The 19,520-nt window shown below is 36.0% G+C and overlaps 2 protein-coding genes and 1 long non-coding RNA gene across 3 annotated transcripts; all 3 read left to right on the top strand.

Moving 5' to 3' along the window:
* The first annotated feature begins 6,542 nt into the window (after positions 1–6,542).
* On the top strand, positions 6,543–7,253 carry LOC104088598 (uncharacterized). Its single transcript, XM_009593305.1, has one exon. The coding sequence runs from the start codon at positions 6,543–6,545 to the stop codon at positions 7,251–7,253; it is 711 nt and encodes a 236-aa protein (XP_009591600.1).
* A 182-nt stretch (positions 7,254–7,435) lies between these two features.
* Positions 7,436–7,904, top strand: LOC138900071 (uncharacterized). The gene is made up of 2 exons (XM_070186775.1): positions 7,436–7,581; positions 7,724–7,904. Exons 1-2 carry the CDS (start codon positions 7,436–7,438, stop codon positions 7,902–7,904), a joined length of 327 nt encoding a protein of 108 aa, XP_070042876.1.
* Positions 7,905–17,725: 9,821 nt separating this feature from the next.
* LOC138900629 (uncharacterized) lies at positions 17,726–19,308 on the top strand. Its single transcript, XR_011411743.1, has 2 exons — positions 17,726–17,824; positions 18,029–19,308. It is a non-coding gene; the product is annotated as an uncharacterized lncRNA (long non-coding RNA).
* Positions 19,309–19,520: the final 212 nt, after the last annotated feature.

Below are 19,520 nucleotides of genomic sequence, written 5' to 3'. Positions count from 1 at the left end.
TATATATATATATATATATATATATATATATATATATATATATATATATAAAGGCGCATTCTTAAAGCATTATAGCCAATAGGTGCTATATATATACAATTATCACAAGATAATATGGCCATTCTTAGTGCTTTTTCCATGTGTATTATCCAAATTCTAAATATTTTATTCTTTATTACCTTCTGTTTCGTTTTCACAAGCAACCAAACGGCCATGATCAAGTAGTCCTCGCAGAGTCAAAGCCATCGTCTTTTAATGCCAAAAATGCCCTCAAGAACGTGTCTCTTGCGGTCTCGCTCCATACTCAAATCCACATGGTCCTGTTGACTAAAAATTGATCAAATTTGACCCAGAAACAAGTTCATAATGTATTTTTCCTTGCTTGATAGCCTAGATTTACATATTTAAACGAAGCTTATATACTCTTAGGTGCAAGTTGGTTAAAATAAAAAGTTGAGCTAATTGTTTAAAACAGAGAACCTCGTATTAGAAGTGAAATAATTCAGACACAAGTTTGATAGAAAAGATCAACAAAATTTAGTGGGAGATGGAGTATCTTAAATAATATAAATGGATCTAGCAAGTATTCGATGAAATAAAAATAACCGGAGAAGTGTAAGTAAATCTGAATACTACGGTCATATTAAAAATACAATTGGCATATAATATTACATGAAAGTGGAAGGTTAGAACATAAAAGAAATTCGGATATGACGTCAGATGGTAAAAAGCTGGAACATAGAAGTCGGGAAGGTGCGACAATAATCACTTATAAAGAGTATGATAATGATATTTAATCAGACAATTCAGATCAGTGATATTATAGGAATAACTTTACTAAATAGTAAAAGAGAACCTTGATCCGTTTATATAAGTCTAATCTTAAGATTTAGGAAGAGCAATTTTTTAAGAAAAATGATGCCTTAAAAGGGAATCAAACTTTAGGAGCTACTGCATTCCTTTATTTAATCAAGGGATTAAAAAGGTTTTCATGTTCTTTGTAATTAGAAGATTAATCGTTCACATTAGAAAAATATTAGCCCCAAAGGCTTATTTGATGGACGCGACGAAAATAAGTTTTTGGTCTCCAAAGCAGGGGTAAAGTTCAAAAATAAATATTTTTCGGACTTGTAATTGAAAACAGTCACAGTTTCAAAAATCATTACAAAATAGCTAATTTTTTTATATCTATGAGAGTGTTATAAATTTCAAACTTAAAAAGGTAAAACTTCATGATATAATTCTGTGTGAAATTCAGGATATTTCATGTTTAAATTCGAAATTGGTGGCACTTTCATGATGTTTCCGCATAAAAAATGGTTACTTTTCAACAAACTTTCAAAGATTGGTTATTTTATAAAAGAAAAAGCCCAAATAATGGTTTACAATTTTCTCTCAGTTTTTACAAGATTAAGGAGAAAAAAGAAGAAGAAATTGTGTGTATTGCCTTAAAGAAATTTAAGGGATATTATCGTCACTGCAAAAGAAAGAGGCATCATATATTCTACGGAAAAGGTCCAAATATGCCCTTATACTATACGAAATTGAACACATTTGCCCTTCGTTAATACTTTAGCTCAAATATGCCCTTACCGTCACATAGTTGGTCCATATATGCCCTTAGAGTTACACAGTTGGCCCATATATGCCCTTTTCGAAACGGAATTCACTCAAACTAATTAGCTCTTTCGTTAATTGTATTAAATTGTATTACAAACACTATTTCCTTTTTATTAGTACTTTTTTCTTTACATATCTCTTTTCTTTCTTCTTTTTTCTTTTCTTCTCTTTTTTTTTCTTTTTTCTTTCTCCCTTATCAGATTTTCTCCATTACTGATGTCTTCTCCATTTTCGTCACCAATTTCATTTGACAAAACTCATAAATTCCAATTACTAAAAAAAATTCTCGCATAAGAATATTTTAATAGATCATATGTTTGTCAATTTTTAAATTTTTACTGAACATATATTTAGTTCTAAAAAATTTAACAAAGTAAGATTGAAATAATATTTATGTAACAAAAAACTCGAAAAATCCAACAAAACCGAACAATCCAAACCGATATAATTGGTTTGGTTTGATTTTGATAAAAATCAAACCAAGTCATCCCATGTACACACCTAATTTACATAGTTAATAAAAAAGATAGAAAATGTCCAGCTGAAAAAAGATGAAAAAAGACTAACAACTCAAATTTATAACACTACAACTTGAACTCTAGGCTTTTAATCATTAAATTATCTTTCTGGAAACAATTTAAATATTTTGGTCTTTTGAGTATTGTTAAAGGTTGAGATGTTTTTATTATTTTAACGTTTAAACCATAATTTTTGGAACAATTTAATTTCATTCATTTAGAGGGCTAGTGAAATTGAAACTTGATTACCTTATGGGAGAATTTTCTTAGTAATTGGAATTCATGAGTTTTGTCAAGTGAAATTGGTGACGAAAATGGAGAAGACATCAGTAAAGGAGAAAACGGATAAGGGAGAAAAAAAAAGTAAAAAAAAAGAGAAGAAAAGAAAAGAGAAGAAAGAAAAGAGAAAGGTAAAGAAAAAAGTACTAATAAAAAGGAAATAGTGTTTGTAATACGCTTTAATATAATTAACGAAAGAGCTAATTAGTTAGGGTGAATTCCGTTTCGAAAAGGCCATATATGGGCCAACTGTGTAACTCTAAGGTCATATATGGACCAACTATGTGACGGTAAGGGCATACTTGAGCTAAAGTATTAACGAAGGGTAATTGTGCTCAATTTTGTATAGTACAAGGGCATATTTGGACCGCGGAGTTTGCCAGATTAACAATCTCCACGTGATTTACAATGCTCTCTGCAGAGAAACACAATAGAAGTCAAGTAGAAGGAGATTACTTTTGTTGATATATCATCTGCATACTTGTGCACCAATTTATACAGATTACACTTGAGGAGTTCTACATATTTAACTTGAGGAGACCTACTTATTTAGTCCTATCTAGCTACAATACATACAAGTAAAGAGTCCTAGTGTAACTACTACAAGTAATAGAATAGACTCGATCACTGTCAATCACTAACTCTATCCATGATCCTTATTAGTGTCTTCAACACTTTCCTCCAAGAATATCCACTCCTAGCTTGCTCCGAAAAGTTACAAAATATTTCTTAGACACTGCCTTGGTATGAATGTATGCCAGCTGATCCTTTTATCGAATAAAGTGTGTGACAAGTTGTCCACTAGCTACCTTTGCTATCACAAAATGATAATCCATCTCTACAAGTTTTGTTCTGGATGTAAGATTGGATTTACTATCATATACAATGCACTGAGATTATCACAAAACAAGACCGGAGTTGTCTTTAAGGACACACCAATATCTCTAAGAATATAAGTTATCTAAGTAACTCCAGTTGCAGTCGAGGCTAGTGCCTTATATTCAGCCTCAGCACTGGACTTTACCGCTGTATTCTGCTTCTTAGATTCCCAAGATACAATTTGCACCCAGATAAATTGTATACCATGTAGTTGACCTCCTTGTTGTGGCACATCTTCCCCAGTCTGCTTCAGAGAAGGCATATAGCCTTAGAGGTGACCCTGCAAGCAGCCTGAGCCCATACTGAGTGGTTCCATTTACATACCAGAGAATCCTTTTTACAGCTTGAAGATGTTCACTATTTGAATTTTGCATGAACTGACTTGCCAGGTTCACATCATGTGATAAGTCAGGCCTGGTTATTGTGAGGTATTAAAGGCTTCCTAAAATACTTTTGTATGCAAAGGCATCAACTGTTCCTGTAGCCTGTTGTAGTCCATGCTTTTGTGCCAATAGTGCACTGACTGCCTTAGCAAGAGCCATGCCAGTCTTTTTTAGAAATTCTGCAGCATACTTGCCTTGATTCAGATGAATACCTCCATTGAAGTATCTAATTTCTATACCTAGAAAGAAATGCAAAGGTCTAAGGTCTTTCATGGCAAACTCCTTTCCAAGACCTATAACTAACTCTACAATGAACTCAGAAAAGTTTCCTGTAACCACTATGTCATCCACACACAGAAGCAACAAGATTATTCCTCTCTTGCATTGTAGTACAAATAATGAAGAGTCTGCTCTACCACACTTGAAACCAAGGTGGAGTAGATAGAAACTAAACCTATCAAACCAGACCCCAAGTGCCTGCTTATGGCCATACAATACCCTTTTTAGAAAGCAAAAATGATTTGGGTTATTTGAATCAACAAAACTTGGGGGTTGGCTCATGTTGGCTTCCTCCTAAAAATGCCCATGTAGAAATACATTTTTGACATTAAGTGGACGTTTGGACATAAGAATTATAAAATTCTAAAAAAGTAATTCAAAAATTCAAGTGAAAATGGTACATTAAAAATTAGAGTTGTGTTTGGATATGAATACAATTTGGAGTTATTTTTTGAATTATTATAAGTAATTTGAAGTGAAAATTTTGAAAAACAGCTTTTTACAGTTTTTAAAATTTTCAAAAAATTCTGAAATTCAACTTCAAGTAAAATTTAAAATTTTTGTGCCCAAATACTTATTCCAAAATAAATTCAAAAAAAAAAAGTAAAACTATTCTTATGGCCAAACATGCCCTAAGTTGTCAGATGGGGCTGTGTAAACTGACTGCAACTAAGAGGATCACTCTTATGGTAGTTGCCTTGATCACAAGACCGAATGTCTCTTCAAAGTTAACTTCTTTTTGTTGAGAGTACCCCTTTACAACAAGCCTGGCTTTGTACCTATCTATAGTGCAATCGACTTCACCTTGGTTTTAAAAACCCACTTTGAGCCAACTATATTCATGTGTGCAAGTTTTGGGACACACATCCAAGTCTTGTTCTTGTGTAATGCATCAATTTCCTCCTGCATTGTTGCATACCAGTAAGGAATTATGAGTACCTTGCTCTTGTGTGAGGTCATTTTCATCTGAGGGAGATGGCGCAGTATGTTGTGCTCACTATTAAACCATTTTGATAGATCAACTTCAAGTTGTATACCTTATGGATCATAAACTAAGATAGTTTGTTTACATCTCACAATATGAGCCCTTAACATATGCACTTGTTGTGGACTAACTTTCCAGGTCTTCGTTCTGCTCAGCACTACCATTGTCCTTACTAATTGTATTGTTCAAGTCTACATACTAGTCTTGATTAGAAAGATGACTGTCATGAGGAGTGTGGACATCAGTTGTATCATCAAGAACAACATAATCATGTCCTGCAACTGTATGAACATTAGTTGCATCATCATGAATAACATGATCATGTCATATATCTGTGTGTAACACTTCCTCTTAAGCAATTGTCTCCTCTGTTGTCTCAGCATTGTCCTGTAGATTAGGAAAAAACTCAAGAAAAGTGGCTAAGTAAGTCGAAGTATCAGTGTGAGACTGTTCAGGCTGCTCTTGGGGAAATGCAACTTCATCAAATACCACATGCCTCGATATAAAGACCCTCATAAATGGTGGATGAAAACACATATATCCTTTGTGTAGGCTGTTGTAACCAATAAACACACATGGATATATTTTTGGTGAGAACTTATTTTGTCCCTTTACACAGGGATAACATCTGCAACCAAAGACCTTCAAGTTTTTATAATTTGGGGAAGCACCATATAACTTTATATAAGGGGTCTCATTTTTTAGAACTAATGAGGGTAGCATGTCCCGTCTATTTATCTTCCCATTTTTCTATTCTTCCTCTTTCTTCCTCCTCCCCTATCCCTCTTCTCTTCTACTCCCATCTTCTTTTTTCTCCTTTTTTTCTTTCGCCGAGTCTCACTACCCTAGCAGCAGCGGCAACAATGGGAGGCACCTTCTTTATCTTCTTCTCCCACCCTTTTCTTGCTTGTTGCTCGTTGAATTTATAGACCTATCAGCGGCCGCAAAAGTTTTTGTACAGAGGCAGCTTTTCGGTGATCCTAAGCAGGCGCGTGAGTCTCATGCGCGGGCAGCAAGAGGCGAGCGGCGCGTGGGAATTTCTAGAATATAGTTGTTGTTGGTCAGAATCATTTTTTTGGCATCTGTTTATATTCCAGGTTCTATCGTTCTTGCTTAGAATTTATAATCTCACTTGTTAATATCTTTGTTGTCTGCCTTTTACCCTTAACTATTGCATTTACTTCGGCTTGCTTACCTTTCTCTACCATTAGTTGAGTCACTGTATCTTTTGTATGCCTAAGTAAATTTTTGGTTTATATTGAAGCTTTACCTGCTTGTTTATATTTGTAGTAGTTGAAGTTTTAGTATATATTCCTTAGTTTCTTTGCTGGTGTAGTGGCTATTCGGAGCGATGGTAGAGTAGGATCATATCCTTGGGTGGACCGGGGGGGGGCAAAGGTGGTTAAGGGATCAAATAGGGTGAGAGTGGGATTTTGGAACATAGGGACACTGACGGGTAAATCTATAGAGTTAGGGAGGATTTTCTAGAAGAGGGAGATTTATATAGCGTGTGTCCAGGAGACAAGATGTGTGGGTACGAAGGCTCGGGATGTCAACGAGTTTAAACTATGGTATTCAGGAGGTATTTGGGTTAAGAACATGATAGGTATTCTAGTTGATAGGTATCTCAAGGAGTTAATGGTGGATGTTAGGAGGGTGAATGATAGGCTTATGACTATTAAGCTAGTGGTTGGTAGGGTCACTTTTAACGTGATTAGTGCTTACGCGCCTCAAGTGGGCCTGGGCGAGGAGGTCAAAAGGCGCTTCTGGGATGATTTGGACGAGGTTGTCTGTGGTATTCCATACATCGAGAAGCTCTTCATAGGGGGTGATTTTAATAGCCATATTGGGGAGGCATCTAGGGGCTATGACGAGGTACATAACAGGTTCAGTTTTGGAGTTACTCACGAGGGTGGTATCTCGTTGTTGGATTTTGCTAAAGCTTTTGACTTGGTGTTAGTTAACTCGTGTTTTCAAAATAGGGAAGACCACTTGGTCACTTTCTGGAGTAAGGTAGCTAGGACTCAGATTGATTACCTTCTCCTTAGTAGAGGTGATAGGGGCCTTTGCACTGATTGCAAGGTTATCCCAAGTGAGTGTCTGTTGACGCAACATAGGCTCTTGGTAATGGACTTGGAGGCCAAGAGATCAAGGAAAAAGAGAGCGGTGTATGACCAACCTAAGATTAAGTGGAGAGCATTGACTAAGGAAAAAGCTCAAGAGTTGAGAGAGAAGTTGTTGGACGTGGGGGCTTGGAGGAGTAGTATGTGGACCACGAGAGCAAACTATATTAATGAAGCTGCTAGATAGGTGCTAGGGATCACGAAGGGTTATTCGGGAGGCCACAAAGGGGACTGGCGGTGGAATGGGAAGGTCCAAGAAAAAGTGAAAGCTAAGAAAGCGGCATATCCGAAGCTAGTGGGGAGCACAGACGAGTAGGAGAAGAGGACGTGTAGGGAGTGTTATAAGAACGCAAGGAAAGAGGCAAAATTATGGTGGCTAAGAATATAGCTTTTGAGCAATTGTATGAGAATCTTGGGGGCAAAGGAGGTAATCGAAAGTTGTATGGGTTAGCCAAGATTAGGGAGAGAAAGGCTCGGAATTTGGATCAAGTGAGGTGCATCAAAGACGGAGAATGGTAAGGTATTGGTGGAAGTGGCATTTATCAGACGTAAATGGCATAAGTACTTACATAGACCCTTGAACGAGGAAAGGGACAGGAACATCGTGATGGATGGGTTAGAAAACTCAAAGAGGCAAATAGATTTTGGGTTTTGTAGGCGTATTAAAAGCGAGGAGGTTGAGGGGGCAATGCAGAAGATGAGCAGGGGTAAGGCAACTGGGTCTGACGAGATCCCAATGGAATTTCATAAGGAAGTGGGTCGGTCAAGCTCGGAGTGGCTTACTGGTTTGTTTAATGTTATTTTCAGAATGAAGAAGATACCTGAAGATTGGCCATAGAGTTTGATGATCCCGTTGTATAAAAATAATGGTGATATCCAAAACTGTAACAACTATAGGGGTATCAAGCTGCTGAGTCACACTATAAAAGTTTGGGAGAGGGTGGTGGAGAGAAGGGTGCAGCGAAGTGTAACTATTTTCGAGAAACAGTTCGGCTTTATACTGGGACGGTCAACTACAGAATCCATTCACCTTGTGAGGAGATTGATGGAGCAGTATAGGGAGAGGAAGAAGGACTTGCATATGGTGTTTATTGACCTAGAGAAAGCCTATGATAAAGCATTGAGATAGGTCCTATGGAGATGTATGGAGGCTAGCGGTGTCCCGGTAGTGTACATAATGATGATTAAGGATATGTACGAGGGAGCAAAGACTCGGGTGAGGGCTGTAGGAGGAGACTTAGATCATTTCCTAGTAGAGATGTGGTTGCATCAGAGATCGCCTCTTAGCCTATTTTTGTTTGCCCTATCTTTGGATGTGTTGACGCGACACATACAAGGGGAGGTTCCATAGTGTATGTTAATTGCTGATGACATAGCTTTGATTGACGAGATGCGAGGCAGAATGCTAGGTTAGATGTTTGGAGATAGACGATGGAGTCTAAAGATCTTAAGTTGAGTAGGACAAAAATTGAGTAATTGGAGTGCAAGTTCAGTGATGTGTTGCATGAAGCAGAAGTGAAAGTGAAGATTAATTCTCAAGCCATCCCCCAAAAAGATAGTTTCAAGTATCTTGGGTATATTATCCAAGGAAATTGGAGAGATTGACGAGGATGTTACTCAATCATATTAGAGCGGGACAGATAAAATAAAGGCTCGCGACAAGGGTTTTGTGTGATAAGAATGTGCCACATAGACTTAAGGGTAAGTTATACAAAGCGGTGGTTAGACCGACTATATTGTATGGGGCTGAGTGCTGGCCCGTCAAGAAGTCCCATGTCTAGAAGATAAAATTAGCTGAAATGAGGATATTGAGATAGATTTATGAACATACCTGGAAAGACGGGATTAGGAATGAAGTTATTAAGGATAAGGTGGGAGTGACATCTGTGAAGGAAAAGTTGCAAAAATTGAGGCTAAGATGGTTCGGGTATGTGAAGATGAGAGACACAGATGCTCCAGTTATGAGGTATGAGAGATTGACCATGGCGGGTCTGAGGAAGGATAGAGGTAGGCCAAAGAAGTATTGGGGGGAGATAATTAGGCAGGATATGTCATTTCTTCAGCTTACCGAGAATAAGACCCACGATATGAAGATGTGGAGGTCGAGGATTAGGGTTGAAGGTTGATAGGTAGTAATGTATTTTTCCTAGGCTTACCAGTAGTACTAGGACTATTTCAGTTTTTTATTATTCATTGTTCTTTATTATTACAGGTTGTGTCATTCGTGTCCATTACCATATTACATTATTGATACTATTGTTTGTTGCTTCGTTGCTTTATTTTCATTGTTCTTTGAGTCGAGGGTCTATCGAAAATAACCTCTTTATCTTTATAATGTAATGGTGAGGTCCGCGTATACACTTTCTACCCCAGACCTCATTTATGAGATTACACTGGGTTCGTTATTGTTGTTGTTAATGAGGGTAGCATGTTTACTAAAAATACAACCATTAGAAAAGCTTCAACCCACAAAAACTGAGTCTTCTTACCATGAAACAACATTATCAAGCCAGTTTCCACTATATATTTGTGTTTTCTCTCAGAAATTTCATTTTGTTCAGGGATATTAGGACAAGATATTCACCTAATAATTTCACATTTTTCCAATGCTTAACAAACTCACTACTGATGAATTCACCACCTCCATCACTTTGAAATTTTTTAATAGTCTTTGAAAACTCTCTTTGTACCATTTTCTGGAATTTAAGGAAGTTTTCAAAGAGCTCAAATTTCTTCTTCATGGGATAAAGCCAGGTGTATCTTTTATTATCATCCACAAATATCACATAATATCTCAGAGAAGATTGACACTACTAGAAATTCGGCAAAAATCGACCAAAGTTGGTCGGTTTTTCAAAAAAAAAAAAAAATTTTTACGAAACCGACCAACTTTGGTCAGTTTTCTTTGGTGCAAAAATGCGAGAAACTATTTTTGAGTCCTGCGAAATTTATGTTTCAAGAAACCGACCAACTTTGGTCGGTTTTTCAATTAAAATAAATAAAAATTAATATTAAAAAATCTGACCAAAATTGGTCGGTTAATTCGGCGGGTCATTTAAAAAAACCGACCAACTTTGGTCGGTAATTTTACTTTTTAATAAAACCAACCAACTTTGGTCGGTTATTTTCGTGCGAAAATATAATTAAAGAGTATAAATCAAATAAAAGACAGTCTTAAAACAAAATGTACCAATGGTCTAGTGGTAGATTAGTATTCTGCCACAGTACAGACCCCGGTTCGATTCCCAGATGGTGAATTTTTTTATTACATAATTAAAATTCCGACCAACTTTGGTCGGTAATTTCCAACCAACTTTGGTCGGTATTCCTTTCCGACCACAAAAATACCGTCCACATGTAAATGGTCGCATTTTGATCAATTTTTGGCCATTACCGACCAACGTTGGTCGATTTTTACCGAATTTCTAGTAGTGTGAACAGAAGCTGGACCCCAGATATCATTATGAATTTTATGCAAAGTTCCCTTCTCAATTTTATTTCTCAATTCAAAAAGAAGCTTACAACTTTTTCCTAACTTGTAACTGGTACAAATAGTAGGCAATTTATTCCAACTTCTAATATCAATAGATTTATTGCTACTCAAAAACTTTAAAGACTTTAAACTAGGGTGCCCCAATCTAGAATGTTAAATACTATCTGTCTTCTTCCAATCCTGTGATGCAGTCAAGGCATAGATGTTGTTATCTTCTAATGCATATAGTCCTCCTCTCTTATCTCCCCTGGTCATTGGTTTTCCCGACTTCTTGTCCTTAACAAGAAAATCAGAATCATCAAACTCAAGAGTACAAAAATTGTCTACTGACAGAAGATTCTTTTTTATATTAGGAACAACAAGCATTTCCTTAACTTTCAATCCTGACTCCACGGTATTTCCCACATGTGTGATTGCTAATTGTGAGCTATCCCCCACGACTATCTTGCATGTTCCATTTGTAAGTCTGAAGGCTGGATAAATTCCCCGTTGAGTTGGTCATATGGAAAATTGCACCAGAATTCACATACATTGTATCATTCTCACCAGCAGTGTTTTGTAGGTTAACAACTACTAAAGCTTATGGAAGATCTTCTGCATATTGATAGGAATAGTCCCACCTGTAAAAATATTTCAAGGCAGTAAGGTTATTTCTACTACAAATTTGACAAGCATCAGTGAAAACCTTTCCCTTTTCAGAATTTGTAGATTGCACAGTTTGATTATTCTGGTTAGTGTTGCCTTGACCAGTAGGCCTGAAACCTCTACCCCTTGAATTGAAGTTGTTGTTGCCTCTCTTCTGATTAAAGTTTCCTTGACCTCTACCTCTTTGTGCAGTAAATGCCATGTTGTAGTTTTGTTGAGGCATTTCTTTTTCTTCTTCTTCTTCTTCTTCTTCTCTTCTCTCATGTCAAAGCCTCTAAGTAGCATCACTGTCCTAAAAGTTCTATATTTAGGACCTGTTTCTCTGACAAAGTTAATAACTTTGTTGTCTTCATCAATTGGCTTATGTATGGATGCAAGTCCATCACAGATGCCCTTAAATTCCTTCATATATTCATCAAGAGTTTTTGTTCCCAACTTAATATTTTGCAACTGTTACTTAAGTTGGAACTCTTTGTCCTTAGTTGCTTGAAGGTAGGCTTCCTCTGAGCATTCCTACATCTCCTTGGGTGTTGAGTATCCTATAATAAGATATATGCTCTCTTTAGTCTTGGTTCCTGAAATCCAAGTCCTTAGAAATACATCCTTCTCCTCCTAGTCATCATCAACTGCTTTTCCACTACTGGCTTTAGCAGCCAATGCACTATCCCCTGCAGTAGCGAAATCACTTACATCAGGAATGCTTTCATTGATCACTTCTATGGCCTGCGTGAGTTGTAACATATGTGTTCTTCATATAAGATAATTAATGGGCTTAAGTTTGATTGGACAGGCAACAATAAGGTGATGTAGTGAAGATGTTGATAGTGACAAGGAGACATTAGAGGATGAGGTTGGGGCCTTTAGTTTTTAGTAGAAGGATCTGGGAAGGTTGTTGTGTGGCACATCTTACTACTACTCCGATACAATACAGAGAAATACAGTAGAATTCGAGTAGAAGGAGATTGCTTTTGTTGATATATCATTTACACACTTGTGAGCCAATTTATACAGATTATACTTGAGGAGTTCTATACATTTTGGAGTCCTATCTAAGCTACAATGCATGCAAATAAAGAGTCATAGTGTAACTGCTACAAGTAATAGAATAGACTCAATCATTATCAATCACTAACTCTATTCATGATCCTTATCAGTATCTTCAACACCCTCTTCTTATTATTTACCAGAAAATTAGATAGAAATAAATAATGAAAGGAATTAGACCAATTAGAAAATATAATTTTAGAGAAATAAGGTATACCCCTGATTCTCTTTTTACTTCCTCCTGAAAGGATTTAAAAATCACTAAAATGTCAAGGTTTAATTGATTATGAATCTTCACAGCTTATTATTCCTCTATACTTTTATGGCAATTCTCCACTGAACTATAACCAGTAGTGAAAATGAAAATGATCTCACATTTGATAAAGGTAAAAATCCACCTATAAATTCACTTTTGAGTGTGCTTCCTTCCTTATCCAGTGACTGACCTTGTCGAAATAACTTAATTTGATTTCTTTTATGATATCGACGTTTATATCTTCCATATGAGTACTTGTTGTAACTTTGTTTTCAAACCGAAGAATGTTAGTTTAAGTGAATTAGTTATACTTAACTATGTTCAGTTATACAATTTTCTAGAAAGGGGTAATATCACATAGCTCCCCTTTAGGATCTAGAGGAGCTAGTGTGCGTGTTGTCATTGTGGAACATTCAAATCAAATATGTGTGTGTTTTTATAATATAAAAAGTATTTATCTTGAATTTATTAATTCTAAATCAGAGTTTTATATTTATTTGACTGTGCAGGAGATGAACAGACTCATGCACCCAACACTTTGAAATTCTGGATGTGAAATTCTAGGTTAGAATGGTGAAATTAGATAATTTATTAAAGCTTGTGTTTGCTTCTCTTTTCTCTTTATGTTTTATTTTTCATATGTCGTTGATTAATTTAAGTAAGAAGCATTTCTAGTAAGCATGATTGGTAGTTTGTTACTAGGAAATGTGATGGAATAGATGAGAATTTGCACATTTTACCAAAAATCTTAGGTTCGGTCTTGAAATATAAGATATTTCCTGTTTAATGGGCCCTGCTTGGTGCAAATTTATAGTAATCGAGCTAATAATCTTTAAATATTATATTACTCTAAAAAGGAAAAAGGTCCAAAATCTGCCCTGAACTTTGTGAAATGATTTTTTCTCCACTAATAGTTAGGATTGGATATACCTTTGACGTAAAAACAATAGGGGGCTAAATTTGTCCTTATTGACTAGAAATTTTTTTTTGACATGTTGGCTTTTTTACATGGGAAAATAACTAAATTTGCTTCAATTATGATAATATATATATATATATATATATATATATATATATATATATATATATATATATATATATATATATATATATATTTGACCACCCATTTTTGCAGTCAACCTCCCTCAAACCCTCTATATCGATCACCACCATAACAATTGATTTTCTTCACTTTCGAAAGTACAACTCGAAGACCACCGTTACTCCTCCACTGTTTTTCACTCCTATGACATTCACAAAGAATACACAAAAGTTTCACTCAAAAGTTACCCTATTCGGATAATCTCTCTCATACAAAATACCATCTCGACCTCCATAATACTGCATATGATTTAGGAGCTGAATTTTGTATACCTATGGTTTGTTTTAGAATAATGAGGTTGATGTTGTAGAACTCAGTTGAATAAATAAAATAAAATAAAAAGAGAAAGCTGGCAACAAGTTGCAACCAGAGACAAAACAAGTTGGCAACTTGCAAACTTGCAAATTGCAAAACCAGCGCATCTGATTGGTTAAAGAGGGTGGTTCTCTTCCTATATATAGAAGCATTTGCTTCTCAGATCAAACACACCAAAATCGAGAGAAGCCAGAGTGAGTTAGAGAGAGTAATCCACAGATTGTAGTCTGTGAGATAAATGTTGAATGAGAGTAATATTGTAGTGAGGTATTTAAAATAAAGAGTGTTTATTTCTTTCGAAATTGTAGTAGTCTCTTGACACTACCAAGTTGTAATATTATAGTGGTTTTATATTTCTCCACTCGGATATTATATTTTATCCCATTAAAAAAAAATTTGTGTCGTTTTACTCTCTTGTGTTATTGTTATTTACTGTAGATATTATTCATGGGCGGGATATTATTTTTTCCAACAATGTGGTATCAAAGCCATGGCGAATAATGATCCGATGTCTTTTCAGTACCACTGTCTCACAAAAGATAATTATGAGAAATGGTGTCTACGTATGAAAGTCATTCTTGGCTCTCAGGATGTATGGAAAATTGTAGATTGAGGGTATGCAAAACCCGGTAATGAGAAAGATCTGCCTCAAAATGAAAAACATATCTTGGCAAAGACAAGGAAGAAGGATCAAAAAGCCCTCACGCTCATCCACCAATGTTTGGATGATGCTATGTTTGAGAAAGTGACAGATGCTACCACCTCAAAGGAAGCTTGAGAGATTTTACAAAAATATTTTCAAGGAGTTGACAAGGTGAGGAAGGTAAAACTTCAAACTCTAAGGGCTGATTTTGAAGTTTAAAAAATGAAAGAATCCGAATGCATTTCGGATTATTGTTCAAAAGTGAAGGCTGTTGTGAATCAATTAAGAAGATACAGGGAGGACATATAAGATGTCCATGTGGTAGAAAAGATCATTTGCACTTTAACACCTAAATTTGATTTTGTGGTGTGTGCTATTGAGGAGTCTAAAGATTTAAACTCTATGATGGTGGAGAAATTGGAGGGTTCTTTATAAGCCCATGAAGAAAAGATCAAGAGGAGACAAGAAGTGTCATTGGAGAAACTTCTTAAAACTCAGGCATCCTTCAAGGATTATGTAGGTGAAAAGAGCTATCGAGGGAATGGACAGGGACGAGGCCGTGGCGGTCATGGAAGAGGAAGAAGTAATGGTAACAACTTAAATAATGAAGTTAAAATCCACCAAACATTCAGAGGTCGTGGCCGTGGATAAAGAGGAGGAAGAGGACGTGGCTACTACCAAGAAAATAATGGACAAAGGTATGACAAATTAAAAATTGAGTGTTATAATTGTCATAAATTTGGCCATTAATCTTGAGAATGTCGTAGCAATGTTGAAGAAAAAGCTAACCTTGTTGATGACAAGAAAGAAGAAGATGAGCCAACGTTGTTGCTGGCACTCAAGGAGAAGACAGGGATGATTGTAGCTCGTGGTATTTGGACAATGGAGCAAGCAGTCATATGTGTGGATGCATAGACAAGTTTGTGAAGATCAATAAAATGGTGAGAGGTAATGTGTCATTTGGAGATACCTCAAAGATTCAATTTGAAGGGATAGGTACGATTCTGATCTCCTGTAAAGATGGTAGTCACAAGCTAATTTAAGATATTTATTATGTGCCAAAATTATAAAGTAATATTTTGAGTTTGGGCCAACTTCTTGAAAAGGAATATGAAATCCACATAAATAATATGCATCTCTGGCTTAGAGATTCAAGTGGAATTCTAATTGCTAAAGTGCATATGGCAAAGAATAGATTATTTTCTCTGATTCTTCAAACAATTGATGTAAAGTGTTTGAAGGCTATTGTGCAAGATGAATCATGGTGTTGGCACATGCGATTTGGGCACTTAAATTTTAAAGCACTCAAATCAATAGGAGAAAAGAACATGGTGCATAGGATACCATCAATCAACCATCCCAATCAATTGTATGAAGTTTGTCTTCTTGGAAAATATGCAAGGAGGAGCTTTCCAAAGGAGTCCATGTCAAGATCAACCAAACCGCTTCAGCTTGTTCATACTGATGTGTGTGAACCAATCAATCCACCTTCCTTTAGTAAAAGTAAATATTTATGCTCTTCATTGATAACTTTAGTAGAAAGACTTGGGTTTATTTCTTAAACCAAAAATCTGAAGCTTTTGCTGCTTTTAAAAATTCCAAAGTACTTGTGAAAAAAGAAAGTGGCTATGAAATAAAAGATTTAAGGTCCGATAGAGAAGGCGAATTCACTTCAAAAAATTTAATGACTTTTGTCAATCTCATGGAATTCGTCGCTCTCTAACGGTACCTTATTCACCACAACAAAATAGAATTGCAGAGAGAAAGAATCGAACGATTCTTAATATGGCTAGATACATGTTGAAAGCTAAAAGTATGCCCAAGGAATTTTGGGTCGAAGTTATTTCTTGTGCAATTTATTTGACCAACAGGTCTCCAACAAGAAATGTTAGAGATCAAACTCCTCAAGAAGCATGGAGTGGAGGAAAGCCAAGTATAAAGCATTTGAGAATCTTTGGGAGCATAGCATATGCTCATGTGCCACAACAAGGGAAAGCGAAGCTTGACGATCGAAGTGTCAAGCATGTGTTTGTTGGCTATGATACGAGTTCAAAAGGCTACAAGTTATACAATCCAAGCAGCGGCAAGGTGGTGGTTGAGTCGTGATGTTGAATTTGATGAAGAATTGCATGGAATTGGGAAGATCGGGAAGAAATTTCATATAATTTTCTTCCATACTTTGGTGATGAAGAAGAGCCAGAGACCGTGGAACCTGTGCAGGATACAACTCCACCTCCTTCTCCAATCAATATTGCATCCCCCTCTTCTTAAGAAAGTTCAAATGAACAAGCGCAAAGGACAAGGAGTATTCAAGAGCTCTATGAGGACACAGAAGAAATTACTAATTTTGGTTTTTTATATTGTCTCTTGGATGATAGTGAACCAATGAATTTTGATGAAGCTGTTATAGACAAAAAGTGGAGACAATCCATGGAGGAGGAGATCGAGTCAATAGAGAAGAACAACACTTGGGAGTTAACAACTCTTCCCACGGGTCATCGAGCAATTGGAGTGAAATAAGTATACAAGACAAAGAAGAATGTTGATGGAAATGTGGAGAGATACAAGGCACGACTTGTGGCTAAAGGCTACAAGAAAAGACAAGGCATTGACTATGAAGAAGTCTATGCACCTGTTGCCCGCATGGAGACGATTCGAAGATACAATATTGAAGTTGAAAAAAGCTTTATATGGATTGAAGCAAACCCTGCGAGCATGGAATAGTTGCATCGACAAGTATTTTCAAGAAAATAGGTTTATTCGTTGTCTCCATGAATATAATCTTTACCTTAAAGTTCATACTAATGGAGATATCTTGCTTGTTTGTCTTTATGTTGATGATCTTATTTTTACGGGTAATAACCCAAGTTTGTTTGAAGCTTTTAAGAAAGATATGTCCCGTGAGCTCGAGATGACGGACGTAGGGCTCATGTCATACTACTTGGGCCTAGAAGTGAATCAGATGGAGGATGGAATTTTCATCTCTCAAGAAAGCTATACGAAGGAGATATTGAAGAAGTTCAACGTGCTCGATTGCAATCCCGTGAATACACCGATGGAGAGCGGGACAAAATTATCCAAGTTTGATGAAGGAGAAAAAGCGGATCCCACATTTTTTAAAAGTCTTGTGGGAAGTTTGAGGTACTTGACTTGTACCATGTCAGATATACTCTTTGCAGTTGGAGTAGTAAGTCGCTTCATGGAAGCTCCTACTTCCACTCACTTAAAGGTCACTAGAAGAATTCTTCGTTACCTAAAAGGTATGATTGACGTTGGGCTATTTTATTCTTCTTCTAGTGATTTCAACCTTGTTGGATTTTGTGATAGTGATTACGCGGGAGATATTGATGATAGAAAAAGCACAACTGGTTCTGTATTTTTCTTGGGTGATTCTGTTATTTCTTGGAGTTTAAAGAAACAGTCTGTAGTTACTCTCTCGACTTGTGAAGCCAAATATGTTGCAGCAACATCCTTTATCTTTCATGCTATTTGGCTAAGAAAATTATTGAAAGAGCTCAATTTGCCACAAATTGAAGCTACAGATATTTGTATTGACAACAAATCCGCACAAGCACTCGCGAAGAATCCAGTGTATCATGATTGATGCAAGCATATTGATACAAGGTATCTCTTCATCAGAGAATGCATTGCCAAGAAGGAAGTCGAGCTCAAGTATGTGAAATCTCATGATCAAGTTGCGGATATTTTTACCATGCCTCTCAAGTTTGAAGATTTTCAGAGATTGAGATCAATACTTGAAATGAAGAAGAAAAATTAAAATTAAGGGGGAGATTTGTAGAACTCGTTTGAACAAACAAAATAAAATAAAAAGAGAAAGCTGGCAACAAGTTGCAACCAGAGACAAAATAAGTTGGCAACTTGCAAACTTGCAAATTTCAAAACCGGCGCATCTGATTGGTTAAAGAGGGTGGTTCTCTTACTATAAATAGAAACATTTGCTTCTCAGATCAAACACATCAAAATCGAGAGAAGCCAGAGAGAGTTTGAGAGAGTAATCCACAGATTATAGTCTCTGAGATAAATATTGAGTGAGAGTAATATTGTAGTGAGATGTTTAAAATATAGAGTGTTTATTTCTTTCGAAGTTGTAGTAGTCTCTTGACACTATCAAGTTGTAATATTATAGTGATTTTATATTGTTCAACTCGGATATTGTATTTTACCTCGTTAAAAGATTTGATGTCGTTATTACTCTCTTGTGTTATTGTTATTTACCGTAGACATTATTCCTTGGCTGGATATTATTTTTCCCAACAGACGTAGAGATATGGCATCGCAAGTTAGTGATACGAGAAGGATTCGAGATGGAGTTGTGCGATGGAGTCCCGACAGAGGTGTAAACTGACTTATACAATTGATTATTGTTTTGAGTTCGATTAAAGCTGGCTTGAGGGTGGTTCATTTGAACTTGGAGGATAAAGAGATGACAATGATTATGTTCTTTAAAGTTCATGGGCAAATCTAGATCATTTTGCGTAATTCAAGGGTAAATTTGATGATTTTCCCTTGTAATATAGTTTCAGCCTTTCAGGTGTCGAAAATTTCTTTTGTTAGTTAATAAAGACAAATCTAACTTATTTTAATAATGATAAAGATATATCTAATTCCAATTATTAACTAATGGTAAGTTTGAATCATTTTGTAAGTTTAAGGATAAATTTGACCCTTTTTGGTAATATATTGGACTCATAAGGATCTACAGTAAAACCCATTTTGATTTTCACTGTTTTATAGATGGCCGACATTATTCCGCTTCTCCATTTGGTTATGTATCAAGAAATGGCAATATTCTTTTCCTTTTTCCTTTGCCAAGTTCGATAAACGTCTTACTAAGGTATACTCTAGTAACAAAAATTATTCTCAAAAATTAAAGAATTGCAATAATGATTTTGACTGTTTTATAATGGCCAACAGGATTGATTCCCATTTTCTATT

This window comes from Nicotiana tomentosiformis, chromosome 10 (genome assembly GCF_000390325.3).
Source record: "Nicotiana tomentosiformis chromosome 10, ASM39032v3, whole genome shotgun sequence".
Classification (NCBI taxonomy): Eukaryota; Viridiplantae; Streptophyta; class Magnoliopsida; order Solanales; family Solanaceae; genus Nicotiana; species Nicotiana tomentosiformis.
Note: the sequence above shows the minus strand (reverse complement) of the source record. Positions and strands in the feature narration are given on the sequence as shown.